The sequence below is a fragment of the Vulpes vulpes genome, chromosome 11, assembly GCF_048418805.1.
Source record: "Vulpes vulpes isolate BD-2025 chromosome 11, VulVul3, whole genome shotgun sequence".
Taxonomy (NCBI): domain Eukaryota; kingdom Metazoa; phylum Chordata; class Mammalia; order Carnivora; family Canidae; genus Vulpes; species Vulpes vulpes.
Genome location: NC_132790.1, coordinates 88,392,912 through 88,416,128, shown reverse-complemented (window position 1 = coordinate 88,416,128; position 23,217 = coordinate 88,392,912). Strand labels below are relative to the sequence as shown.

At 35.7% G+C, this 23,217-nt stretch overlaps 1 protein-coding gene across 24 annotated transcripts in view; it reads left to right on the top strand.

Annotated features, from left to right (window-relative positions):
- The window catches only part of TFDP2 (transcription factor Dp-2), a 163,453-nt gene that overhangs the window by 116,621 nt on the left and 23,615 nt on the right, over nt 1-23,217 (top strand). For 13 of the 24 annotated variants that reach the window (XM_026018502.2, XM_072727032.1, XM_072727040.1 and 10 more), the window contains 3 exons: nt 2,904-3,025; nt 4,466-4,513; nt 21,094-21,256. In XM_026018502.2, coding sequence (XP_025874287.1) covers nt 2,904-3,025; nt 4,466-4,513; nt 21,094-21,256 — 333 coding nt within the window. The remainder of the gene's footprint in view (nt 1-2,903; nt 3,026-4,465; nt 4,514-21,093; nt 21,257-23,217) is intronic. The other 11 variants (XM_026018503.2, XM_072727035.1, XM_072727046.1 and 8 more) reach the window with 2 other exon arrangements.

Genomic DNA, 23,217 nt, shown 5'->3' with positions numbered 1-23,217 from the left:
TGGGAGGTGCTGAAATTTAAAAGAAATGTTCATTTCCTTATCAGATCAACTGAATATAGGAAATAATTACCTCTAATTACCTCTAATTTCAACTTGGGATTTCAAAATTAAGGTTCAGTTTTACAAAACATATCTGACTCATCACCTGTATAATTTTCCTGTATTCAGTGGTTGATCAAGTTGGCTTTTCTTTGATTTTTGTTTCTTAAAGTTCTTTGTCATCGTCCTAATTTAGGAACTCATTGCATGTCACATGAACTTCTAATTTGTCTTTTTAGTTTGAGTGTATCATCCCTCCAGTTTGTTCATTCAGCAAATGTTTATTGAGGATTTCTGTTATTGAGGGCACACCAGGCACTAGGCTAAGAGAGAACAGAGGATTGCTAATCACTCTCAGATCAGCAAAGAATATCAGCTGACAGTCTGACATTGAGGCAGAAAAACTAAACCAGAACATAGCAATTCATTTGCAAAGCCTTTCTCAATAATGATAACAGGTTTTTTCTATGTCCTCTTTCCCTTCCTCCTCTCATCTTTTTTTTTTTTTTTTCCTACAAAGCCCTTTAAATCAGGTAAACTGAGCCTGGAGGCTAGTAATAACAGATACAGAAAAAGAACTTAGTAATAGTACTGCACAAATAATGCAGTCTATCTCAAGGGTAAGTCGAGATGCTTAGAATTGCTTTGTGGAGACTCACGTTCGAGAAATAGAGTAGACCAGAGACTGATCAAATACTCAGATTTTTCTTCTTAACCTTCACACTCAAGGTCAGCATGATATAGGACATATGAATGTGTGATGTAGTGATTGGTGGGAACTATGTCCTTTACATTATATTTTCTTCCTGGATTTTATATGGTCCTTTCTGGCATATTAGTGAACAGAGATGCTTCTTTTTTTTTTTTTTTTTTTTTTTTCATTTTAAGAGCTGTATCTTCTGTCTCAGTTCATTAAATATTTATTGTGCCTTTTCTGCGAATATCTCCTAGCAAAGCACCAGGCCCTATAAACATTTGATCTACCCTTAAAGATTTTATACTGAAATGGAAGTGCGGAAGTGGGTTGGGGTATGTAGAGGTATAGGAGATATAAACCCATCGTCTAGTATTCATATTTTCTCATGAAGTAAGCTTCCGAACTCCTCATGTAATAGTCCTTGGAATATTGTAGAGAATCAGAGTTCTCCAGACATCTATCAGTGTTTATTGTCTTTTGTTTTTATTTTTTTTCAACTACAGAATTAACTTACTAAAGTTATTTCTTATTCATTTGTACATAGTAACATTACCCTACCCCAAAATTGGCAAAATGCCATACCATACACAGAGGTAACTAAAGTTCTTAAATATTTAGTAAATGAATAAATGTTGATGAGACTTTAATAACCAAAGCTGAACTAAGCTTGAAATGCAAATGAATCCTTCCCTTTGTTCTTTATGGAGCAAATTAGCAACTAACTTAATAACTGGACTTAGACCTGCCTGCAGGAACAGGTTTCATTTGATCAGGGATACAAAAATTAGTATTTTGACCTACATCAGGCAGTAGAAATAGAACTATTTCTTTTGTTTTAAGATCTGTCATTTGAATACTCTATGTAGCCCACACTGATGCTTTTCTTTCTTAATTGGAACTTAAACAAAATCTTACCATTATGGAAATTTTCAAAAGTATACAAAAATAGAATGTCTTCCCTTTAGGAGATCCAGAGATCTAGGGCTGCCCAGGTGAGGGTGGTCCTGTGCTTTGGGGTTGGAAAGAAAAAAAGGGAGAGAATCCCTATGGGTCCAGCAGCTCATTCATGAGCAGTTACCCACCTGGGGCCAATATTGTTGCATTAATACCCCCACTCACTGGACATGCCCTTATTTATTTTTTTTTTTTGACAGAAATAGTTCTAAAGATATTTGTAGAATGCTAAATTGTTTTTTGTACTGATTATTATAAACATTTTTGGAAAAAACATGGATTATTTACCAGTGAAGTCCTGGACAGCAATTTGGTAGTCAAATTTGACAATTTGACATATCAAGAAATTTTTTTTATGGGATGCCTGGGTGGCTCAGCCGTTGGGCATCTGCCTTCGGCTCAGGGTGTGATCCTGGAGTCCCGGGATCGAGTTTCACATCGGGCTCCCTGCATGGAGTCTGCTTCTCCCTCTGCCTCTCTCTCTCTGTGTCTCTCATGAATAAATAAATAAAGTCTTTAAAAAAAAAAAAAAAAGAAAGAAACTTTTTTAAAAAGTCTGTATCCTTAGTTCCATTAATTACCTTTCTAGAGTCTGTCCTTAGGAAGTAGAAATTAAGGCCCAGATCATTGTACAAAGATGCTCATCACAGCATTGCTTATAATGTTGGCTAATTGAATATATATCTAACAGTAGGGGATAATAAATCCACATGATGAAATGTTTCACTGTATTTAAAATGTCTTTGAAGAATATTTAATGACATAAGGAAATGCTCTTGAGAAAAGAAGATAAAATTGTATCTATATATAATAATTCAAATTGTATAATGCCTTTGTATATATTTTGGACACGAAGATCTGATTTACTGTTGCCCTAGTTTGAATACATCAAGTTCAACTACAGTTAGGTTCTGTAATCTCAAAGCTTTTTGGTTTTCTGATTTTTTAAAACATTATTGTCAGCTTAACCCTTCCAAATTGATGTTCACTTGCTGAAACCTATATTGTGACCTCATGTCAGTATTTAAAATACTTGTGCTTTAAGATCCTAGAAAGTAAGTGAATGAAAACTTATGTTTTAGATGATTGATATTAAGTACATTTTAGGCAGTAAGATTTCACTTTTATATGTAGGTTAGCAATCAACATTATTTTCTGCCTGTGTGATTTTCTTAATAACTGAGAATATTATTTTCTGTGTTCTAACTTTTAGATTATAAGCACACCACAGAGACTAACCAGTTCAGCAAGTGTTCTGATTGGGAGTCCATATACCCCTGCACCAGCAATGGTTACTCAGACACACATAGCAGAAGCTACTGGCTGGGTCCCAGGGTAAGAGTGTTGTTGCAAGTTACCATTTTTAAAACTTTTTTTTAGAGCTGTGATCTTTTCCTCTCACTATCTTGTCTTCCATTCTTGTTTTGTGTTGGCCTAGTCCTTAAAAAATAATGTGTTGCCTTTAAAGCCATATATTTTATTTTACTTTATATCTTAGATATAAATCATTTCTAGATCAGCCATTTTTAAATAGAGAAAAACAATACAATAATTTTTAGCCTTATCTTCTGACTACTTTTTATGATTATGACATTTAGGTGCTTTGGAGATACAAAAACTATACTTTATATTGTTTTAACAAACATAAGAAAACAGTTACATAGTAAGTGCTAGCTGTACTCAGAATTTCCCCTGTGAATTTTTGTTTCCTTAAATACCAGAAAAGGAACTAGGAAAAAGAGGCCAAATATATTAAAAATTTTACTGAGTTTTCTCTTGATCTTTTGAAACACTGGACAATTAAATCAGTATCTTTTGTGCTACTCATTTACCACTTTTAGTATCAGACTTTTACATGTTTCATCTCCGCCTGTAAAATACTCTCACCCAGCCTTTCTCTGCTCCTTCTCGTTTTAGCATTTCATCTTTCCATAAAAGAAAAAGAAATAATTAAGATAAAGGATTCAAAACTTCATTTTGTCACTTTAGAAATTATTTCCATGGTGGTGTACTATATTGGTAGTTCTGTCTTTGACTTAACATTGTGAGTTCTAGCAAGCAGACAGTAAATCTTGGTTGCTTCAGAGCTTTCTTGTTTCCAGGATGTTAAATGAATTAATGAAAAAATCCTGGCAAAGTGTTTTAAGCCATATATATGTTCATGTATATATACACACACGAGACAGAAGAGTTTCATAGGTGTACATACTTTTTCACTATCAAATAAGATGAAATGACACAATCATCTATATAATTCCATGGCCTTTATTCAGTCCTTACCCCATGTAGGATCTGAAAGGTACCTTAGATTTCTGCAGGACCCTGAGAAATTATAACATGAAAGCCAAATCCATGCCAGTCCTGTTGGCCCGCTTTGGAGATGACCAGGGTTTGGATATTTTCAGCCCCGGCTGTGCTTTATATTGGGGGTAGAATATTTGCTCAGTCATTCTGTAGTGACTAATACTTTTCTGTGCCTTCTCCTTTCTAAGTCTGCAATATTTTCCTCCCATATTCATTGAGCTCAATTTAGACTATGCTATTATACTGTGATCTTTTTGATCCTCTGGTAACATTCATTGTGTTGTGATTTCTTGGTCCTATGATAAAATTCACGTTTTTATTTTATGGACATACCTTTTCTATTTGTTAGATTTTTTTTGTTTGTTTGGATATATTCACTGTGGAATTAGACAGGTTACAATAAATTATTCATGAAATGAGGTTGTGTTTAAATACCTGTTCTTTTTATGCTATCTTTTTTTTTCTTTTTAGTGATAGAAAACGAGCTAGAGAATTTATAGATTCTGATTTTTCAGAAAGGTGAGTATAAGTGTTAAGTATTTTGTTTGGGAGATGCTACTGTGTAGAGAGGAGTTTGGTGTCCAGACTATTCTAGTTTAATTAGAGCTGTTTTTCTTCACATAACTTTAACTTCATTGAGTTTCTGCCTTTATTTCATGCCTTTCACTGAGTGTTCTACTTTACTTACCATTGCATATATTCATTATATTTACATGGTTTCAAAAGAAATTACCCTATGAGTAGATTGGCTGTTGGTAATGTGTCATTTAGTCCTCTCCCTCCTTTTGGGAGATGAAGTGTTTGACCAGAGTGCATACTACTCCACATTACCTCAACCTGCCCAAACTTTTTTAAAACAAGTTTTATTGAACACATTTAAGGATGATAATAAGTTCTCACTTCTTTCTTAACTAATTTGTCAAGTTCTGTGTAACCTTTTCTTAGACTGTTAGGACAGTGCTGCTCAGTGTGCATCAGAATCACCTATGGAGTGTTGAATGTCCTAGGAATGTCCACCGAGTCATTAACTCCAGGGTTAAAAACGATCATTGTAGGGTCATGATTTGAACTTCCAAGTTCAGTGTGCCATGCAAGCCACTCTGTGGGGTACCATGTTAATGTTGCGCTATGTTAAAATAAGACATTGTCTTCAAGGCAAGAATTTTGTAATGTCGTTACTATTTTTTTTAAAGGTTTATTTGAGAAAGAGAGAGCATGCACACATTGGGGGGAGGAGCAAAGAGAGAGGGAAAGAAGCAGATTCTCCACTGAGCATAAAGCCCAGTGCAGGGCTCTACCTCTCGACCCCGAGATCATCACCTGAGCAGAAACCAAGAGTCAGACGCTTAACCAGCTGAGCCACCCAGGCGCCCTAAGATTGTTATTCTTTTAAATAAAATTTTGCCAGCTATGCTTTTTAAATTTTATTTTTGATTCTAAGATTTTGTGACTTTTTCCAGTGGTGTTTTAATCTCTTTTTGTTAGGTCATCTGCTCTCAATATAATAGTTTTCTGTCTTTCCTATTTTCTAGTTTGCTACCTCTGATTTGCTGTGCACTGAGAAGCTAGATGGCCAAATCTGTTAGAATTCACCCTAAAATAAAAATAAAAAGGCTCTGAGTGAGGATCTTGAGGCTATGTATATAAAAATGTGTGTTTTCTTGCATATGCCCCAGCTGTCCTTAAGTTCCTTTGTGGCATTTGTTGCTTGCTTCTTGGTTCTTAACAGTTTTGAACAGATAAAATCATGTCTAAGGAATTGCTGTATCATATTGGGATATATAGCGAAATGTTCTTTTCTCTCTAATGGAAATTCCTCTTTCCAAGTCCTACTGGTCTTTTTCTGTATTTATCCTCAGAAAGGGCAGCAATACAATTTCTTACAGATGTATTTAGCAATGTTTAAGGCCTTAACCTGGGACTATTCATTAGTTATGATTGGTGGCACTTATGTATTGCAAACAGTATAAACAAGATTCTCTTTACACTCCTTCATAAGAGAGACTTCTTTTTTTTTTCTTAAGATTTTATTTATTTATTCATGAGAGACACACAGAGGCATAAACATAGGCAAAGGGAGAAGCAGGCTCCCTGTGGGGAGTCCGATGTGGGACTGGATCCCAGGACCCTGGGATCACAACTTGAGCGGAAGGCAGATGCTCAACCACTGAGCCACCCAGGCATCCCTATACTGGCACTTCTATATGTGATTTAGAAGTCTTTCTTATGGGGATGCCAGGGTGGCTCAGTGGTTGAACACCTGCCTTTGGCTCAGAGCATGATCCAGGAGTCCCAGGATCAAGTCCCACATTGGGCTCCCTGCTTGGAGCCTGCTTCTCCCTCTGCCTGTGTCTCTGCCTCTCTCTCTGCGTCTCTCATGAATAAATAAATAAAATCTTTAAAAAAAAAAAAGTGCCAGATTAAATTTATTGGCATAAACACTGATTCAACTTTTTCCCTTTTTGCATATGATACAGTGACTTTTTTTTTAGTGATTTTTTATTCTTTTTATTTTTTTAATATAACTTTACTGAAATGAATCCTGCCCCTCAGCTCCCCAATCAGGTCACAGAGATTATTACATGTGATTTTCTTTCTTTTTTTTTTTTTTTTTCTTACAAATGTTTATTTTCCTCCAAACGCATTTTGTTTTTCTATAACTCGGTGAAACGTCCTTGTTTCCCTTCTCCCAGTGTTGAGGTTTAGTAAGCTAGCACTCAATCATAGGCTGATCTTTATGTCTTCAGTGTCTCCTGTTGATTTAGTATCATATGTAAGTATTTGTATTTGTTTTCTTCAGAGATTTATACATCAATATATTGACATTTATACATCAATATATGAGGCTTTTTATCCTCATCTTACCACTTGGCAGTACAACTTTAAGTATGTTTTACACAGCTGTTCCTTTGTTAAGGTCATTTGTTAGAGCAAGTCAGTTTCTGAAGAAATTTTTTTTTTGTGGATGAAGGATCCATTGAGGGATTCTCATTAATTTTTTTTCCACGTTCTGATCCACTGGACTTATTTTCAAAGAGCTTATGGAAGACGCTGTGAAAACCCCCTTTCTGGTCTTGTCTGGAGTTTTAATCCTGAAAGATGTTTGCTCACTTTCTCTTTCTACCTACGGACAGAATCTGATGGTGTCTTCTACATGTATCTCTTCCAAATGATCTTATTTGTCTTTCTGGATCTCTACTGAGGGAAGAAGGTCCTGGGTGCCCCACGGGCAGTGATGCCAGCCTCTGGGTGTTTTTCTCCATTCCTATCTTAAATGAATAAGACTTAGTACAGTGGTGTTGTATTCTTCTTTTATGCTCATGTAATCTTAATGTCTTTTTGTTGGTGGAAAGTTAAAACTCCGCTTATTTATAATAAACTAATATAATTTAAACTATAATCTAATAATCAAAATCAGTATAGTTAATATCTGTACTGCTTCAGTGATGTTTAAGAAATTGTTCATTTATTCAGCAAACATTTTAAATATCTATTAACTGTTCTAAGTATTGGAGGGAATAATAAATGAGATAAGTCTGCCCTTAGCTTATATTGGAGGGGTAATAAATAAGATTATTTTTACATTATGATAGATGATATACAAAAAAATAAAGATGATGGTGGCTGCTTTGGAGAAGACATCTCTAAGGAAATGATATTTGAAAGCAAAGAAGTCAGGCATGTAAATAGCTTAGGTGAGGTGGGGTTGCCAGGGATCCTGGGCAGAGGGAATGGCAAATGTAAAGCTCCTGAATGAGGAAACAGGTTGATGTATTTGGAGAAGCACAGTAGCCTGGAGATAGTGAGAAAGGCAAAGAGTGTTAGGACATGAGGGTGGAAAGGTAAGCAGGAATCAGGTCATGTTGAAAGGCCTTGTAGGTCCTATTAGGAAATTTGGTTTCTTTTCTAAGGAGGATTTTAAGCAGGGAAATGGTATAAGTCACATTGGCTGCTGAGGGATAAGTGGATACTAAGGAGACAAGAACAGAACAGAAGCAGGAAAATCAGAAGGCTATTACAGGGGGCAGTGGCCTGGTCATCAAGATGGAAAAAAATGGGTAAATGATGGTGGTAGAACCAAGAAGATTTATTGATAGATTCAAGGAAGGAAGAGGAGAAATGAAGGATAGCTCTTGTTTTTTTTTTTGCATGAAAAGCTGGTGAATATTTATGCCCTTTACATTACTGTAGTTCAGTGTAGGTTTGGGAAGGAATTTTGTTTTGGATATATGAAGTTCAATAAGTTTATTAGTTACTACCTAAGTGATATCATTAGTATATAAGTAGGATCATCAGCATGTAAATGGTCACAAGCCTGAATGATACAACCCAAAGAGGGAGAGAGTGAAGATCCATAACGAATAAACATTTATTTCCCATTTCAGACCCCTTCTTCCCTTCCACACATATCATGGATACATACTTCCTGGAAAGTTTAGGATTTTTTCCTAAATTATTTTATCGAATTACCAAATTTAATTGTTTTGTGATTTAACTCTTCTAGTTGGCTCGTTTAAATGGGAAATGAAGTTTTTATTATATATGAATAACAATTCATTATTTAAGTAGGATAGATTTTTAAATAACTTCTACCCTGGGGTATACTGTTTTATACTACAAATTACTTTTGTAAATAAAAAGAAGTTATTATTGAGAAAATATAAAAAGACAGTGGTTATGGGTTCTAGTTAACTGCCTGGAAAGCTAGTATTCTTTGAGTACAATTCTTTTGAATACTTCAAATGAAATTATTAATAAAAGTTAACATGCATTTCAAACTATACCAATTAGTTTTATTTATTTATTTCTCAATTTGGCTCTATTTGGTGAAGAGTGCTTCCTACTGATTTTTTAATTTATTTATGGACTAATAGAGATCATAGCACTTATACACCCTATGGCATATTTTAGTGTTATTTGGAAAGAGGGTCTTTGATGTTTCAAAAAGTTTGATTCTAAGAAAATGTGTAGACTCTATTTAAGATTTAGACAGTGAGCTTTCAATTTAAGATGATAGGCTGAACACCATGTTTACACCCCAACCTCTAAAATCCTATTGAAATTTTTGCATAAAAAATAATAAAAGAAAATACATTTCTAAAAGTGCTGTAAAAGGTGGTAGAGATAAGATTTTCCAATTAAAAGATGAAAGCCAATGTTATTATAATGAAGAACAAGTGATAGTAGAGAAATCCACATCCCAAAATATGCGCATAGAAGTCAAAATTAGAAATGGAAGCCATTCTTCCCTGTGCTGACTGATACAGAGAAGCTCTAGGCTTGGAGTGACAAGTTTAGAAAGCAAGAATGAATTAGGGAAGTAATGAGGGCAATGAAATGAAGACTATCCAAGGAACACCTGGGCCAGTTGAAGCTTCCCAACCCTTCAAATCCCCTTATACCTCCCATGTCATTTCCACACACACACAGATATTATACCAAAGACATTTGTTCCCCAGGGCTGAAACTTAGAGAACTGATCTCAAGGAAACAGAACTCTGCCTTGATAATATTTGTGATTGGCTTCTTTCATTTAGCATATTTTCAAGGTTCACCCATGTTGTGGCATATATTAATTATTAGTACATTATTCATTTTTACTCCATGGTATGGATGTACCACATTTTGTGTATTTGTTCATTGGATATTTGAGTTGATGCTACTATGAACATTGGTGAACAAGTTTTCATTTCTCTTGTGTGTGTGTGTGTGTGTGTATGTGTATCAATAGAATTGCAAGGTCATACGATAATTCTTTAGCCTTTTGAATAACTGATAGGCTGTCTTCCAGAGTAGCTGTACCATTTTACATTCCCACCAGTGACAGGTTCCAATTTCTCCACATCCTTTCCGATGCTTATTATTCGTCTTTTATATTATAGCCATCCTTGTGGATGTGAATTGCTTATATTTCATTATGGTTTTGATTTTCATTTCCCTAAATGGCTAATGATGTTGACATCTTTTCATGTGCTTATAGGATCTTTGTATATCTTCTTTGAAGAAGTCTTTCCATATCCTTTGGTCTTTAGTTATTGAGTTTTAAGAGTTCTTTTTATATTAAAGAGGTAAGATCCTAATACTTTCTACAGTGACTGTACCTTTAAATTGTCACCAACAATGTTACAAAGGTTCCATTTTCTCCACATTCTCAAAACACTTTTTGTTTTTGATAACAGCCTTCCTAATCTCATTGTGATTTCGATTTGCATTTTCCTAATGATTACTGATGTTGAACATCTTTTTATGTGCTTGTTGGCCATTTGTTTATCTTCTTTGGAGAAATGTCTATTCCAGTCCCTTGCCCATTTTTTAATTGGGCTGTTTTGTTGTTAAGTCCTTTTACCTTTTAATGTTTCTTTTACTAGAGGCATTGTTCCTTAACTTTCAGAGAAACTTTTATAGAATTGGTTGTAGGAGCAATCTCCTATCTATGAACCGTAGGTATTAGCTATTCTAATTTCTTTTAAATCTTAATGTGGGTATTGGTTGGGTTTGTTTTGGCATGGTGCTCTACCAGCCTTCCAAAGAACAAGCTTAATTTCTTGATTCAGCCAGTGCTAAGAAGTATCCTTCAGTTTTATATTGCTTATGAAAATTCTGGTAACTCATGAAGAGTAAAATCACCTGATGTATCATTTAATCCTCACAGCAACCTTGTGAGATGCGTACTTGTAGTTCTCCTTTTTAGATGGAGGAATACTGTGGGTCAGAGTTAAATGAAATAAACTGTTGAAAATATGTAGCTAATAGTTAACCAAGGTTGATATTAACCAGTTTTCTTCAAGTTTATTATCATTTCATGTACTGAATAATCTTATAAAATTCTTTTTTTTTTTATAAAATTCTTATATGTGGTCTTGTATTTGTTTCAAGAGTATGTTCATCAGCTTTTTATTATTATTATTAATTTATTCATGAGAAACACAGAGAGCAAGAGAGAGGCAGAAGCACAGGCAGAGGGAGAAGCAGGCTCCGTGCAGGGAGCCTGACATGGGACTCGATCCCGGGTCTCCAGGATCGGGCCCTGGGCTGAAGGCAGCGCTAAACCACTGAGTCCCCCCAGGCTGCCCTTCATCAACTTTTAATAGCTGTTAAAAGTCTAACTGTTCCTATTTAAGGACTGTGTGTAGTTTCTTCCTTTAAATATTATCCATGTCTGGGTCACGTAGGTGGCTCAGATCATTAAGTATATGCCTTCGGCTTAGATCATGATCTCCTGGTCCTGGGATCGAGCCCTGCATTGGGCTCCCTGCTCAACATGGAGTCTCTTTCTCCCTCTGCCTCTCCCCTCTACTAGTGTTCTCTGTCTCTCTCAAATGGATAAGTAAAATCTTAAAAAAAAAAAAAATTATGTGTGCCTGACTGTACAGGGAAAATTTAGTTAGGCAATCACCCTAAACTACCCTATGATTATCTTATTGCTCCCTTTTTTAAAAAAGTTCTAGAAAAAAAAAAGTCCTAGGATTACATGAAAAACAACAATCCTGCTTCATCTCTGGCTCTTAAAAAAGTTTATAAGTATGAAGTTGAGAATTTTATTTACTTTAAACCATTATCCAATTCTTAGCATAAATATAAAATCCCATACACAACATATTTCTTTCAAAATAGCTCATGCACTCCCATTTTTAGTAATTCTTATTTATTTTTGTCACCTAACTTGTACTAATTATATAAATTTATGTGTGGCTAGCCATTTGTATTTAAATATCCTAAACTCTGGGCAGCCTGGGTGGCTCAGTGGTTTAGCAGCGCCTTCAGCTCAGGGCGTGATCCTGGAATCCTGGGATCGAGTTCCACATCAGGCTCCCTGCATGGAGCCTGCTTCTCCCTCTGCCTATGTCTCTGCCTCTCTGTCTCTCTCTGTTTCTCATGAATAAATAAATAAAATCTTTAAAAAATAAATACAAACATACACACATACAAACCCCAAACTGAAGGGCAGATCAGTGTAGAGTGGACTTTGTGTGGAAATATATGTAGCAAACAAATTGGTGGATTCTTTTAAAAAATGAAATTACTTGAGGCACCTGGGTGGCTCTGTCTGTTAAGCATCTGACTCTTGGTTTTGGCTCAGTGTCATGATCTCAAGGTTATGGGATTGAGCCCTGCATGGGGCTCCATGCTCAGTACAGAGTCTGCTTTGGATTCTTTCTCCTTCTCCTTCCCATTCATGCTCTCTTTCTAAAATAAAGAAATAAAATATTAAAAAAATAAAATAAAATTACTTATGGGGTATCTGGGTGGCTCAGTTAAGCATCCAACTCTTGATTTTGGCTCAGGTCATGATCTTGGCGTCCTGAGATTGAGCCCCATGTGGAGCTCTGTGCTCAGCAGGGAGTCTTCTTGAGATTCTCCTCTCCCTTTGCCCCTCCCTCTGCTCACAGATGAGGGAGCTCACATGCTCACACTCATGCTATCTCTCTCAAATAAGTCTTTTTTAAAAAATGAAAGTACTTAGAACAATGACTAGTACATACTCAGCATTCAGTAAGTATTTACTACTTGCCACTACCACTGGTTTTAAACTGCACAGGACATGATCCAGTTCATGTAGAAAGACCACCATGGGAAGCATCTGGGTGACTCAGTCAGTTAAGCGGCTGCCTTTGGCTCGGGTCATGATCCCGGGATACTGGGATGGAGCCCCGCATCAAGCTCCCTGTGCTCAGCAGGGAATCTGCTTTTCCCTCTCCCTCTACAACCCCTCCGCCCCTGTTGATGATAGCTCACACACACACACACACACTCTCTCTCTCATTCTCATTCTCATTCTCTCATTCTATTTCTCTCAAATAAATAAAACCTGTAAAAAAGAAAGATCACCATAACTGTCCTCTGGAGGAAGGATTGGAATGCCTCTAGACAGCACAAGGAGAATACTTGCAAGGCTCTAGTTCTGTTGTGAGAGAGATTATGAAGACCTGAACTAGATGAACTGGGAACACAGAGAAGTTGAATTCAAAAGCTATTTAGGACTAGATTAGATTAGATTTGATAGAATTAGATTGATTTGATAAGAAGGGCATTAGAAGAACATAGGTCGATTCTGGTTTCTGGCTTGGGTGATTGGGTAGATGGTTCTTTTATTCATCTAGATGAAAACTGCCATAGGATCCAGTGTCATGTATTGTATATGTTGAGTTCTCCTTTGTGTTTATATGGTATTGTAATATATAAAGACCCCTTCCTGAGAAAGCTGGGCAGAGTATAGGAAACTGAGGCTAAGGACTAAATCAATGTAAATAATCAAGGCTCAAACTATTCTTTTTCTCTTCTTTTTTTTTTTAACTCTTTATAGAGAATTTAAAATACAGAAGTAGATGACTCGTATCATGAACCTCTTACGTGCATATCTCTGAATTTCAACAATAATTCATGGCATTTCTCGTTTTGTATGTACCTCTTTCTATATTATTGTAAAGCAAATCGTTTTCATCATAAATCTCTCTTATATCTAAAAAGACTCCTTTTTAGACATATCTGCAATATCATTATACCTAGGAAAATTAACAATAATTCCTATATGTATTATATATGTAGTAAGTATTCAAATTTCTAGTTGTTTCAAATGACGTTTTGTTTGCTTTTTTTTTTTTGTAAGATTCAGATACAGAAAATTATGAAAAAGCAAATATATGACTAATAAATACTTCAGGGCAAATAGTCTTTTTTTTAAATTTTTTTAAATTTATTTATGACAGTCACACGGAGAGAGAGAGAGAGAGAGAGAGAGAGAGAGAGAGAGGCAGAGACACAGGCAGAGGAAGAAGCAGGCTCCATGCACCGGGAGCCCGATGTGGGATTCGATCCTGGGTCTCCAGGATCGCGCCCTGGGCCAAAGGCAGGCGCCAAACCGCTGCGCCACCCAGGGATCCCCAGGGCAAATAGTCTTATAACAATCACCAGATCAATAAGTAGAACCCAGAGGCCGCTTCATGTGTCCCATCCAAATCACTATACCCTCTCTCTCTCCTAAATATGTTACCCTGATATTTAATCACTTCCTTGAATGTTTAAATAGTTTTGTTACCTAAATGGTACCTCCTTTCCCACATTTTAGTATTCTGTTAAAAAAAGTTGATATCTGTTTTATATATAGATCTCCATTCTGTCCCATTATTTTCCTCAGACTTTAGTTGTTGAAACCAGTCTGTTTGACTTGTGCAGTTTCCATAGTCTAGATTTTATTGATTTTTGTACTCATGTGCATCTAAACACATTCCTCTGTTTTCTGTATTTCCTGTAGTTTGGCATGTTTTATCAGACTGATGTTTAATCCTTGGCAAGACTAGATAGTGGGATGTTCTAACATTGTCTCTCTTTTTATGATTTGCACATTGCTGATGCAGTCATGCTTAATGGTTGTAACTATTAATTTATTGTGGGTTGCAATTAGTATTATTCTAACTATTAGCACTATATATATATATATATATATATATATAGTCACAATAGTGTGTGTGTGTATATATATATATATATACTATTTTTTTACCTGGAGGTACAGTTCCTATAAGAAAGCAGAATAAATGCTGGATCTCCTCCCTTTATTGGCCAGTTTTCAAGATGATGAATTTGTTCCTGGTCTTCTTCCATAGATGACCAATTCTTCCCTTTTAAAAGTATCATTATGAATTCATGAATTTGAACATACTCGATGGGTTTCATACTTTGCACCTATTATCACAATTGAAGCTTAAATTGTTTCATCTTTGGCTACTGGGAGCCTCTTCTAATTGATCTTAAGTCCTTTTGACATGACTCTGGTAGTCTTTGATGCTTGTTACCTGATATTATAAGATGTTCCAAGTTCATCTTATCCATTTCCTGCCCTGTACCTGGAATCAGCCATTTCTCTAAGAAGCCCTGATTTCCCTTAGGGAGGATTTTATATCAGGCTCCTCCTGGGGGCTGCGGATGTTCATTGCTACTAGATTGGTCAATTTTTTCCAGTCCTTTTAAATGGACAGAGTTAAGACACATACCCACAAAGATACAATACTTAATGGGTTCATATTGATACTTCCAGTTCAAATCTTGCTAAACCTCTTTTCTGTTACATCTCATTTCCCTTTCTTCCATTGTGAGAATCCTGATTTTTAAGGACATGAGGATGAAAAAGTAATAGAATTAGTGTATATGATTGGTTTTATCCCATATTATATTGCTTAATGTCCCAGTGTCCCAAATAATACTAATATTACCATTAATGTGGTTACTAAAAACATTTAAAATTTTTTTGCATATACTCTCTGTGTTCTCTCTGTTCTTTTCTTTTTTTAATATTTATTTTATAGAGAAAGAACACGTGTGGGGAGTGGGGGGAGGGGCAGAGGGAGAGGGAGAGAGGAATCTGACACGGGCTGAGCAAGGAGTCCCACATGGGAGTCTTATCTCAGACCCTGAGATCATGACCTGAGCTAAAACCGGGAGTTGGATGCTTAACTGACTGTACCACCCAGGTGCCCCCTCCTTATTTTTTTAATAGTCATGCTTTATCCACAGTGTTGGAGCATATACCCACTTTAGTATACTATCCTCTTTCCCTCCTAGACTTCATTTAGCCTTAGATCTATAGATGACTGTAGATAGGATTACCAAGTATTATGTGAGTATCTAGTCATTTTGATTGTCTGAAACTTGTGCTGTAATGGTTTCTTCGGGAAGAGTAATCCCTGAGTTTGTGCATTTTGTATTTGAGTTTAAGTCAGTTTCACTGGATACAAAAATCCTTGGTTCATACTTTCTCTCAATTTCCTAAATATATTTATTTTTTCTGGCATAATTCGTTCCTGTTGAAAAATCTGATACTCTTTTCTTCTAGATGCACAAAGAATTCTTTTTCTTTGAAATTCAGAATTTTATTAGAATGTCTTGGTATTTGTCAATTGTAGGTTATTATCTTTTATTTCTGAACATTTTCTTGAATTTAGCATTTAGTATCAATTCTGTTTTCTTGCTTTGATTTTCTTCTTCAGATACTCTTACTGGCTGTGGATACTTTGCCTACGTCTAGTACTTGTTTTCTCTTGAGTATCAGTTGTGAGAGTCATACAGACTAGATTGTTGCAGCATTATTGTGGCCCTTGCACTCAGCTGGCATTGAAGAGGTGTAAAAACTCCTTGTTTCAACTGATCTTCTCAAATTGGCCTGTTGTAAATTCTTGCTGGCTATTTTGGGATTATCCTATTCTGAATTCATTAGATGCAGCCCCATCGAATATTTCTTTATTGTGTAGGTTTTTTGGCTCTTGGTGGTTTGAATTCTGAGGACACCTTGTCATCTAGTTTTATTGTAAATGTTGTCAAGGAATTTTGGTTTTGCTATCTAGTTGCTCTGTTTTTTTGTTTTTTTGTTTTTTTAGTTGCTCTGTTTTTATGTGGGGATTTGAAGAGTTTGAAAACTATGCTAATACTATTTTCTTTTTTTTTTCTTTAATGATTTTATTCATGAGAGACAGAGAGAGAGAGAGAGAGAGAGGCAGAGACATAGGCAGAAGGAGTAGCAGGCTCCAGGCATGGAGCCCGATGTGGGATTAGATCCCAGGACTCCAGGATCATACCCTGAGCTGAAGGCAGATGCTCAACCACTGAGCCACCCAGGCTTCCCACATTAATGCTATTTTCCCAGACTCCCCCATACTTGGTGTGTGTGTATGTGTGTGTTTATAGTCTATTTGAATCAGGATTTAAATAAATTTATATGTATTACAAAATCTGTAGAGTCTCGTTCTGTACCTGTTCTCTCCCTTCACTCTCCTTTCTCCCTCCCACCACTGTCCTCTTATAATTTTTTAGTTGAAGGAACCACATTATGTATCCTAAAGAGAAAGCCTAAAGAGTTTGTTTATTAAATCCTTGTAGTATAGTTTAACATATGCTGTCCTTGGTATTTCCCCTAAAGTGGTATAGTTGGATCTGGTATTTTTTTTTTCCAAGATTTTATTTATTTATTCATGAAAGACCCAGAGAGGAGGAGACACAGGCAGAGGGAGAAGCAGGCTCCCTGCAGGGAGGTCCAATGCAGGACTCAGTCCCAGGACCCCAGGATCCTGACCTGAGCCAAAGGCAGATGCTCAACCACTGAGCCACCCAGATGCCCGAATCTGGAGTCTTGATCAGATTCCAGTTTCATAATAAGATTATATATTGAAAACAACCACTGGCTAGAATAGCTCAAGGAGAACAAACAATACAGAAACAGAGCTTCATGGTGGGCGTGGAGCCTACATAAAAAAAGAAAGGAAGGGAGGAAAGAGATAATGAGAGAAAGGAAGAAAGGTAGACTTTAGCAAATAGGCAAATACATAGCAACAAAGCGTAGAATAGTAGGGGGTGGAGGAATGAGGCAAGACTGTCAGTAGGTACAGGGTTTCTTTTCAGGGAAAAGAATGGTGGTGGTAGTGGTAGTTGCTGCTAAATTGTATACTTTTAAAAATGGAGCTTACAATATGTGAATTATATTTCAATACAGCTGTTATCTTAAAACAGGAAGTTATATTTAAAAACAAAGGGGGGCAGCCCTGGTGGTGCAGCGGTTTAGCGCTGCCTGCAGCCCGGGGTGTGATCCTGGAGACCTGGGATTGAGTCCCGCATCGGGTTCCCTGCATGGGGCCTGCTTTTCTCTCTGCCTCTCTCTCTCTCTCTCTCTCTCTCTCTCTCTCTCTCTCTCTATGTCTCTATGAATAAATAAATAAAATCTTAAAGAAAAAAAAAAGATTCCAGAGCAACTTATTTAAAAAAAATAAATAAAAATTAAAAAATAAAAACAAAGAGGGATACCTAATCCTCTAAGACTGATAGGAAGAAGGTTGGCATGAGTACACATGCTGATGAGCTTGTAAGTGACTTGTCCTATAAGCCCACTTACAAAGTGAGACTTACATATCCAGCTGTGTATTGAATATATCAATTGGGATACTCTACTGACACATCAAACTCAATATCCTTGCTGACCAATAGAAATGTAGTGCAAGGGGATCCCTGGGTGGCGCAGCGGTTTAGCGCCTGCCTTTGGCCCAGGGCGCGATCCTGGAGACCCAGGATCGAATCCCACATCGGGCTCCCGGTGCATGGAGCCTGCTTCTCCCTCTGCCTGTGTCTCTGCCTCTCTCTCTCTCTCTCTCTGTGACTATCATAAATAATAATAAAAAAATTGAAATGTAGTGCAAGACACATGGAATTTTTAGTTTTCTAAAGCCAATTTAAAAAATAAAAACGTGTGAAATTAATTTTATTTTAAGATTTTATTTTTAAGTAATCTCACACTCAACATGGGGCTCAAACTCACAGCTGCAAGATCAAGAGTTGCATGCTTTACTGACTGAGCCAGCCAGGTGCCCCTGAAATTAATTTTTATATCTCCTATTTAATCTAGTGTATCTAAAATCTTATATTTCAATATGTAACTAATGTAAAAATTACTCATGAGATATTTTACATTCATTTCACATGCAAATCTTTGAAATTCAGTGAAATTCATCTTAATACAGACTTTCCAGATTTCAAGTGCTCAGTAGCTGCATGTGAATTTTACCTAGGTATTGGTCCATACAGATGAGAAGGTTTAAAATGAAACTCATGAATTTGTTCCTGTCTCCTTGTTCTCAATAAATGACCCTTCTTTCTAACGTCATTCTCTTATTTCCCTCTTTCTTAACGTTCACATCAGTCACTTAGTAAAGATGAGAATAAATTATCCTTAAAATTTATGCAAATCTGTCTCTTCTTATCCAACCCTACTTATCCAGTTGCCCCAATTTCAGGACTTGATATTTCTTGCCTACGCTTGCCTCTCACCTGGTCTTCTTGTCTCTACTTTTGCCTCTCATAAAGGCATCTTCTGCTTTGCAGCCAGAATCTCTGCCTAACTGAAAATTTCACCATGTTATTCCCTCACTTACTACTTTTAGTGACTTCCCAGTATTTTAGTGGTAGTAGTAGTAGTAGTAGTAGCAGTAGTCTGTAACCACAGATGATTCTTTGGGAATGTGGGAAAAAGAAAGTAGTTATCTGTCCTTATTTCATTCTTTTAAAAAATACATTTAGTCTATGTCTTAATGTATATATAACACAGTAGAATGCGTAAATAATTTATAAATGAATATAATTATACTAATGGAATATGATAAAGTACAGATTCCTTTGGATGGCATTTAAGGGCCTGGCCTCTTATCTACTTTTCTGCTTCATCTTTTGCCTTTCACTTTATATTCTGATAATACTGCACTGTTTGTTTGTAAGGCTCTGAACATTTATCATCTGTTTCACTCTCCCATGTATTTACTCTTGCTGCTTCTGCCTGGTTGCTCTTCCTAACTTCCTTCGCTTGACAGTTCTCATTTGTTTTGGTAGTGGTGGTGGTGAAAACATTTAACATGAGATTTACCCCCCACAAATTTTTAAGTATACATTATTGTTAACTATAGGCACTATGTTGTACAGTGGATCTCTAGAACTTGCTCATCTTGCATAACTGAAATTTTATTGAACCTGTTGAACAATTCCCCATTTTCCTTTTCCCTCTGGCCCTTGGCAAGCACCATTCTACTCTTCTATGTGTTTGACTGTTTTGGACACTTTATGTAAGTGGCATCATGCATTATTTTTTCTTTTGTGATTGGCTTAGTATAATGTCCTCTAACGTCATGCATGTTGTTGCTTATGGCAGGATTTCATTCTCTTTTAAGGCCAAATGATATTCCATTGTATGTATTAGATCTTTCATCTACCTATGGACTATTAGATTGGTTCCTTATCTTGGTTTTTGCGAATAATGCTACAATGAACACGAGAGTGCAGATACGTTTCTGAGATCCTGATTTCAGTTCTTTTGGATATATACCCAGAAAGGGGATCATTGGATCATAGGGAAATTCTATTTTAAATATTTTGAGGAACCTCCATACTTTTTGTCATAGCAGCTATACCATTTTCCATTCCTACCAAGAATGTACAAGGATTGTAATTTCTTCACATTCTCAGCAGTACTTATCTTTTGTGTTTTGTTTTGTTTTAACTAGCCATCCTAACAGGTATCAGGTAACACCTCATGGTGATTTTGGTTTGCATTTTTTCTAATGATTAGTGATGTTGAGCAACTTTCATTTGCCTGTTGTCCATTTGTGTTCTTCTTTGGAGAAATTTCTGTTAATGACTTTTGCCTGTTTTTTTAATTGGGTTATTTGGGGGTTCTTTGTTAATGAGTTGTTGGAGTTTCTTGGATATTTTGGATATTAACCCCCTATCAGATAAAGGGTTTGTAAATATTTTCTCCCATTCCATAGGGTTGCCTTTTCATTTTGTTGATTGTTTTCACTTGGCTCTTACTCCAGCAAGTCTTTCTCCTCTAGGTTAGATAAGATGTCCGTCCCTCTTCCCAATTCCCATGAACATTGTGAATAACTCAGATTTGGCACTTACCTTACTATATTGGTATTATCTGTCCTTATAGGTCTGATTTGTCTTTCTCCCCTTCCCCAAGACTCATTTTGATGGCAAGGATTTTGCCTCTGTTGTCGTTTTTGTACTCTAGTCCCTATTATAGTTCTTAGCATATAGTTGACACTCAGAAATTAGTAGAACTAAATTGAACCCCTGAAAAGTTAATAAGTCATCAAAGTTTATGACTAGGCATTAACCCAAGTTAAAAAAATTGAAGACTTAGATCTCTTAATACCAATGACCTCTGTTTGAAATTTGAGTAGATAAATGAAACTGAGGATAGTAGTACTTTTAATTTTAAGTGAAAAAGAACTGTAGTACACATAGAATACAAAAAGGTAAGTATATAACCACCAGCGCAGTATTTTTGTCTGTTCTTTTCATGTGTGTAGAACAGTATCTGGTGCATAATAATAAATAACTGGTCAGTAAATGTTTATTGAATAAATGAATGATGCGTATAGAATAGCACTCTAATCTCATACTTATTAGGCTTTAAGGCAAAAATTAAGTTCAGAACATTTCCTCATCTCTAATTCAATTTAGAATTGACCACCTAAAGCAAAAATCAAATTAGTATATTCTCACATTACTTTATAGTTTTGTAAAGGAAGTCTGGTGTATAAATATGCATTTTTTTTCTCTTTTAGTAAACGAAGCAAAAAAGGAGATAAAAATGGAAAAGGCTTGAGACATTTTTCCATGAAAGTATGTGAGAAAGTTCAGCGGAAAGGTACAACATCCTACAATGAAGTGGCCGATGAGCTGGTATCAGAGTTCACCAATTCAAATAACCATTTGGCAGCTGATTCGGTAGGTAGATCATGCACTTGACATTGACTATGATGAGTGATAGAACAGTGTATCTCAAAAAAAAAAAAAAAAAAAAAAAGAACAGTGTATCTCTGGGTTGACTGTGTCATTTTTTAAGGATTCAGACAAGCTAGGGAGTCCCCAACGTGAGGGTTTCATATTGTCTTTTGGGGAATTCTTCTGTTGAGTTTTGTTTTAGAAAGGGTTCTTTTATTATATATTTAAACATAAAGATTAGCATGTATTTTTTAAATATAATTTTGGGGGTTACAAAAGGAACATACTTTTTTAAAAAGATTTTGTTTATTTGAGAGCACAGCAGGAGGAGCAGCAGGCAGAGAATATTCATAGAACATTATAGATATATTTATGGAACATGTAAGTCCTCTTTTTAACCACAGACCTTAATCTTTCTCCACAAAGGCATATTCACTATTACCAGATTCTTGAGTATCATCCCCAAAGTTCCTTAGGCATACACATAATAAAACTTATTCTCTTTTTTATTTAATTTTATTTTTTTAAAGATTTTATTTGTTTATTTTGGAGAGCTACAGGACAGTTCTGTCATTCCCAAAAGGTTCTTTCTGCCTTTTGTAATGTATCCCTCCTTCTCACTCTATCCCTAGGCAATTGCTGATCTGCTTTTTATCATTATAGATCAATTTGCATTTTATTTAAATGTGATCATGTTATATATACTCCACAATTCTTAAAATAGTTCTTGACCTTACTGGAAATATGTATAGTATTCCAATCTTAATTATGACAAGGGTTTTATTTTGAAATGATAGCATCCATAACTTGATTTTTTTAATGAATGTTTCTTTATTTCTTTTTTTTTTATTTTTTATTTACTTATTTATTTTTAAGATTTTACTTATTCATGAGAGACACAGAGATGCAGAGACACAGGCAGAGGGAGAAGCAGGCTGCCTACAGGAAGCCCAATGTGGGACTCGATCCCAGGATCCTGGGACCACACGCCAAGCCACCCAGGCATCCTGAATGTTTCTTTTTTCTTAACTAAAAATAATCAGAAATGGATATTTAATTTATTCAAATTTTGTGTAGTTTTGAAAATTTCGTTATTTTACACTGACAGTCCTAAATGAGATTGATGTAATCTTTTTGTTTTTACCGTCTTTGCAGTTGTTGTTTTTTTTTTTTCCATCTTTGCAGTTTTGATTTGCAGTGTTATGCTGGGCTTTTTAAAATTTAGAGGCTTTTTTTCCTTCTTCCACTACTCTGTTATAGGTTTAATAGCATTAGATGTGTATTTTGCTTCCCTGACATTTTATAGAATAGAAATCACCTATGATACCATATAGGCATGGTGATTTGGTGAGGGGTAATGCTTAGATAGCATTCTCCATTTTTACTTTGGTAATTAGCCTGTTTAGAATATTTGTCTCCCTTAGTATTTTGTGTTTTCTTAGAAAATCCTCCATTTCATACATGTTCTTAAAATTATTTGCAATTATTTTTCCCAAAGAACCATTTTTTTTCTATGTTCATTTAATAGTCTCTTCTCTTTCCCGAAGTTACTTTTGTTATTTTTCTATCCTGTAGATTATGATATATACTTTATTTACTTTATTTTTGTTTAGTAATGAAAATGTTTATAGCTGTGACTTTTCCTCATGTGCACTGCTTTAGCCATTTCCCATTGATTCTGATATATTACTCTTTAAATATTCTGCAACTTTGGTTTCAGTTTCCTCTCTGACCTAAGAATGGCATTAGAATTTTTATATTTCCAGGTAATAGGGATTTTTTTTTTGTAAATTGAACTATTTATTTTTTAAAGTTGCTTTGAGATTTTTCTTGTGAGCCCTTATTTGGTAATACATTTTTTTTCTTTTCTCTGGCACCTGTAGAGAAGGTATGTTGCATTCTGATTCTGAGTGAAAGTGGAAATTTTCAAAATGTTCTACAAGACCTATATGATCTGGCCCACC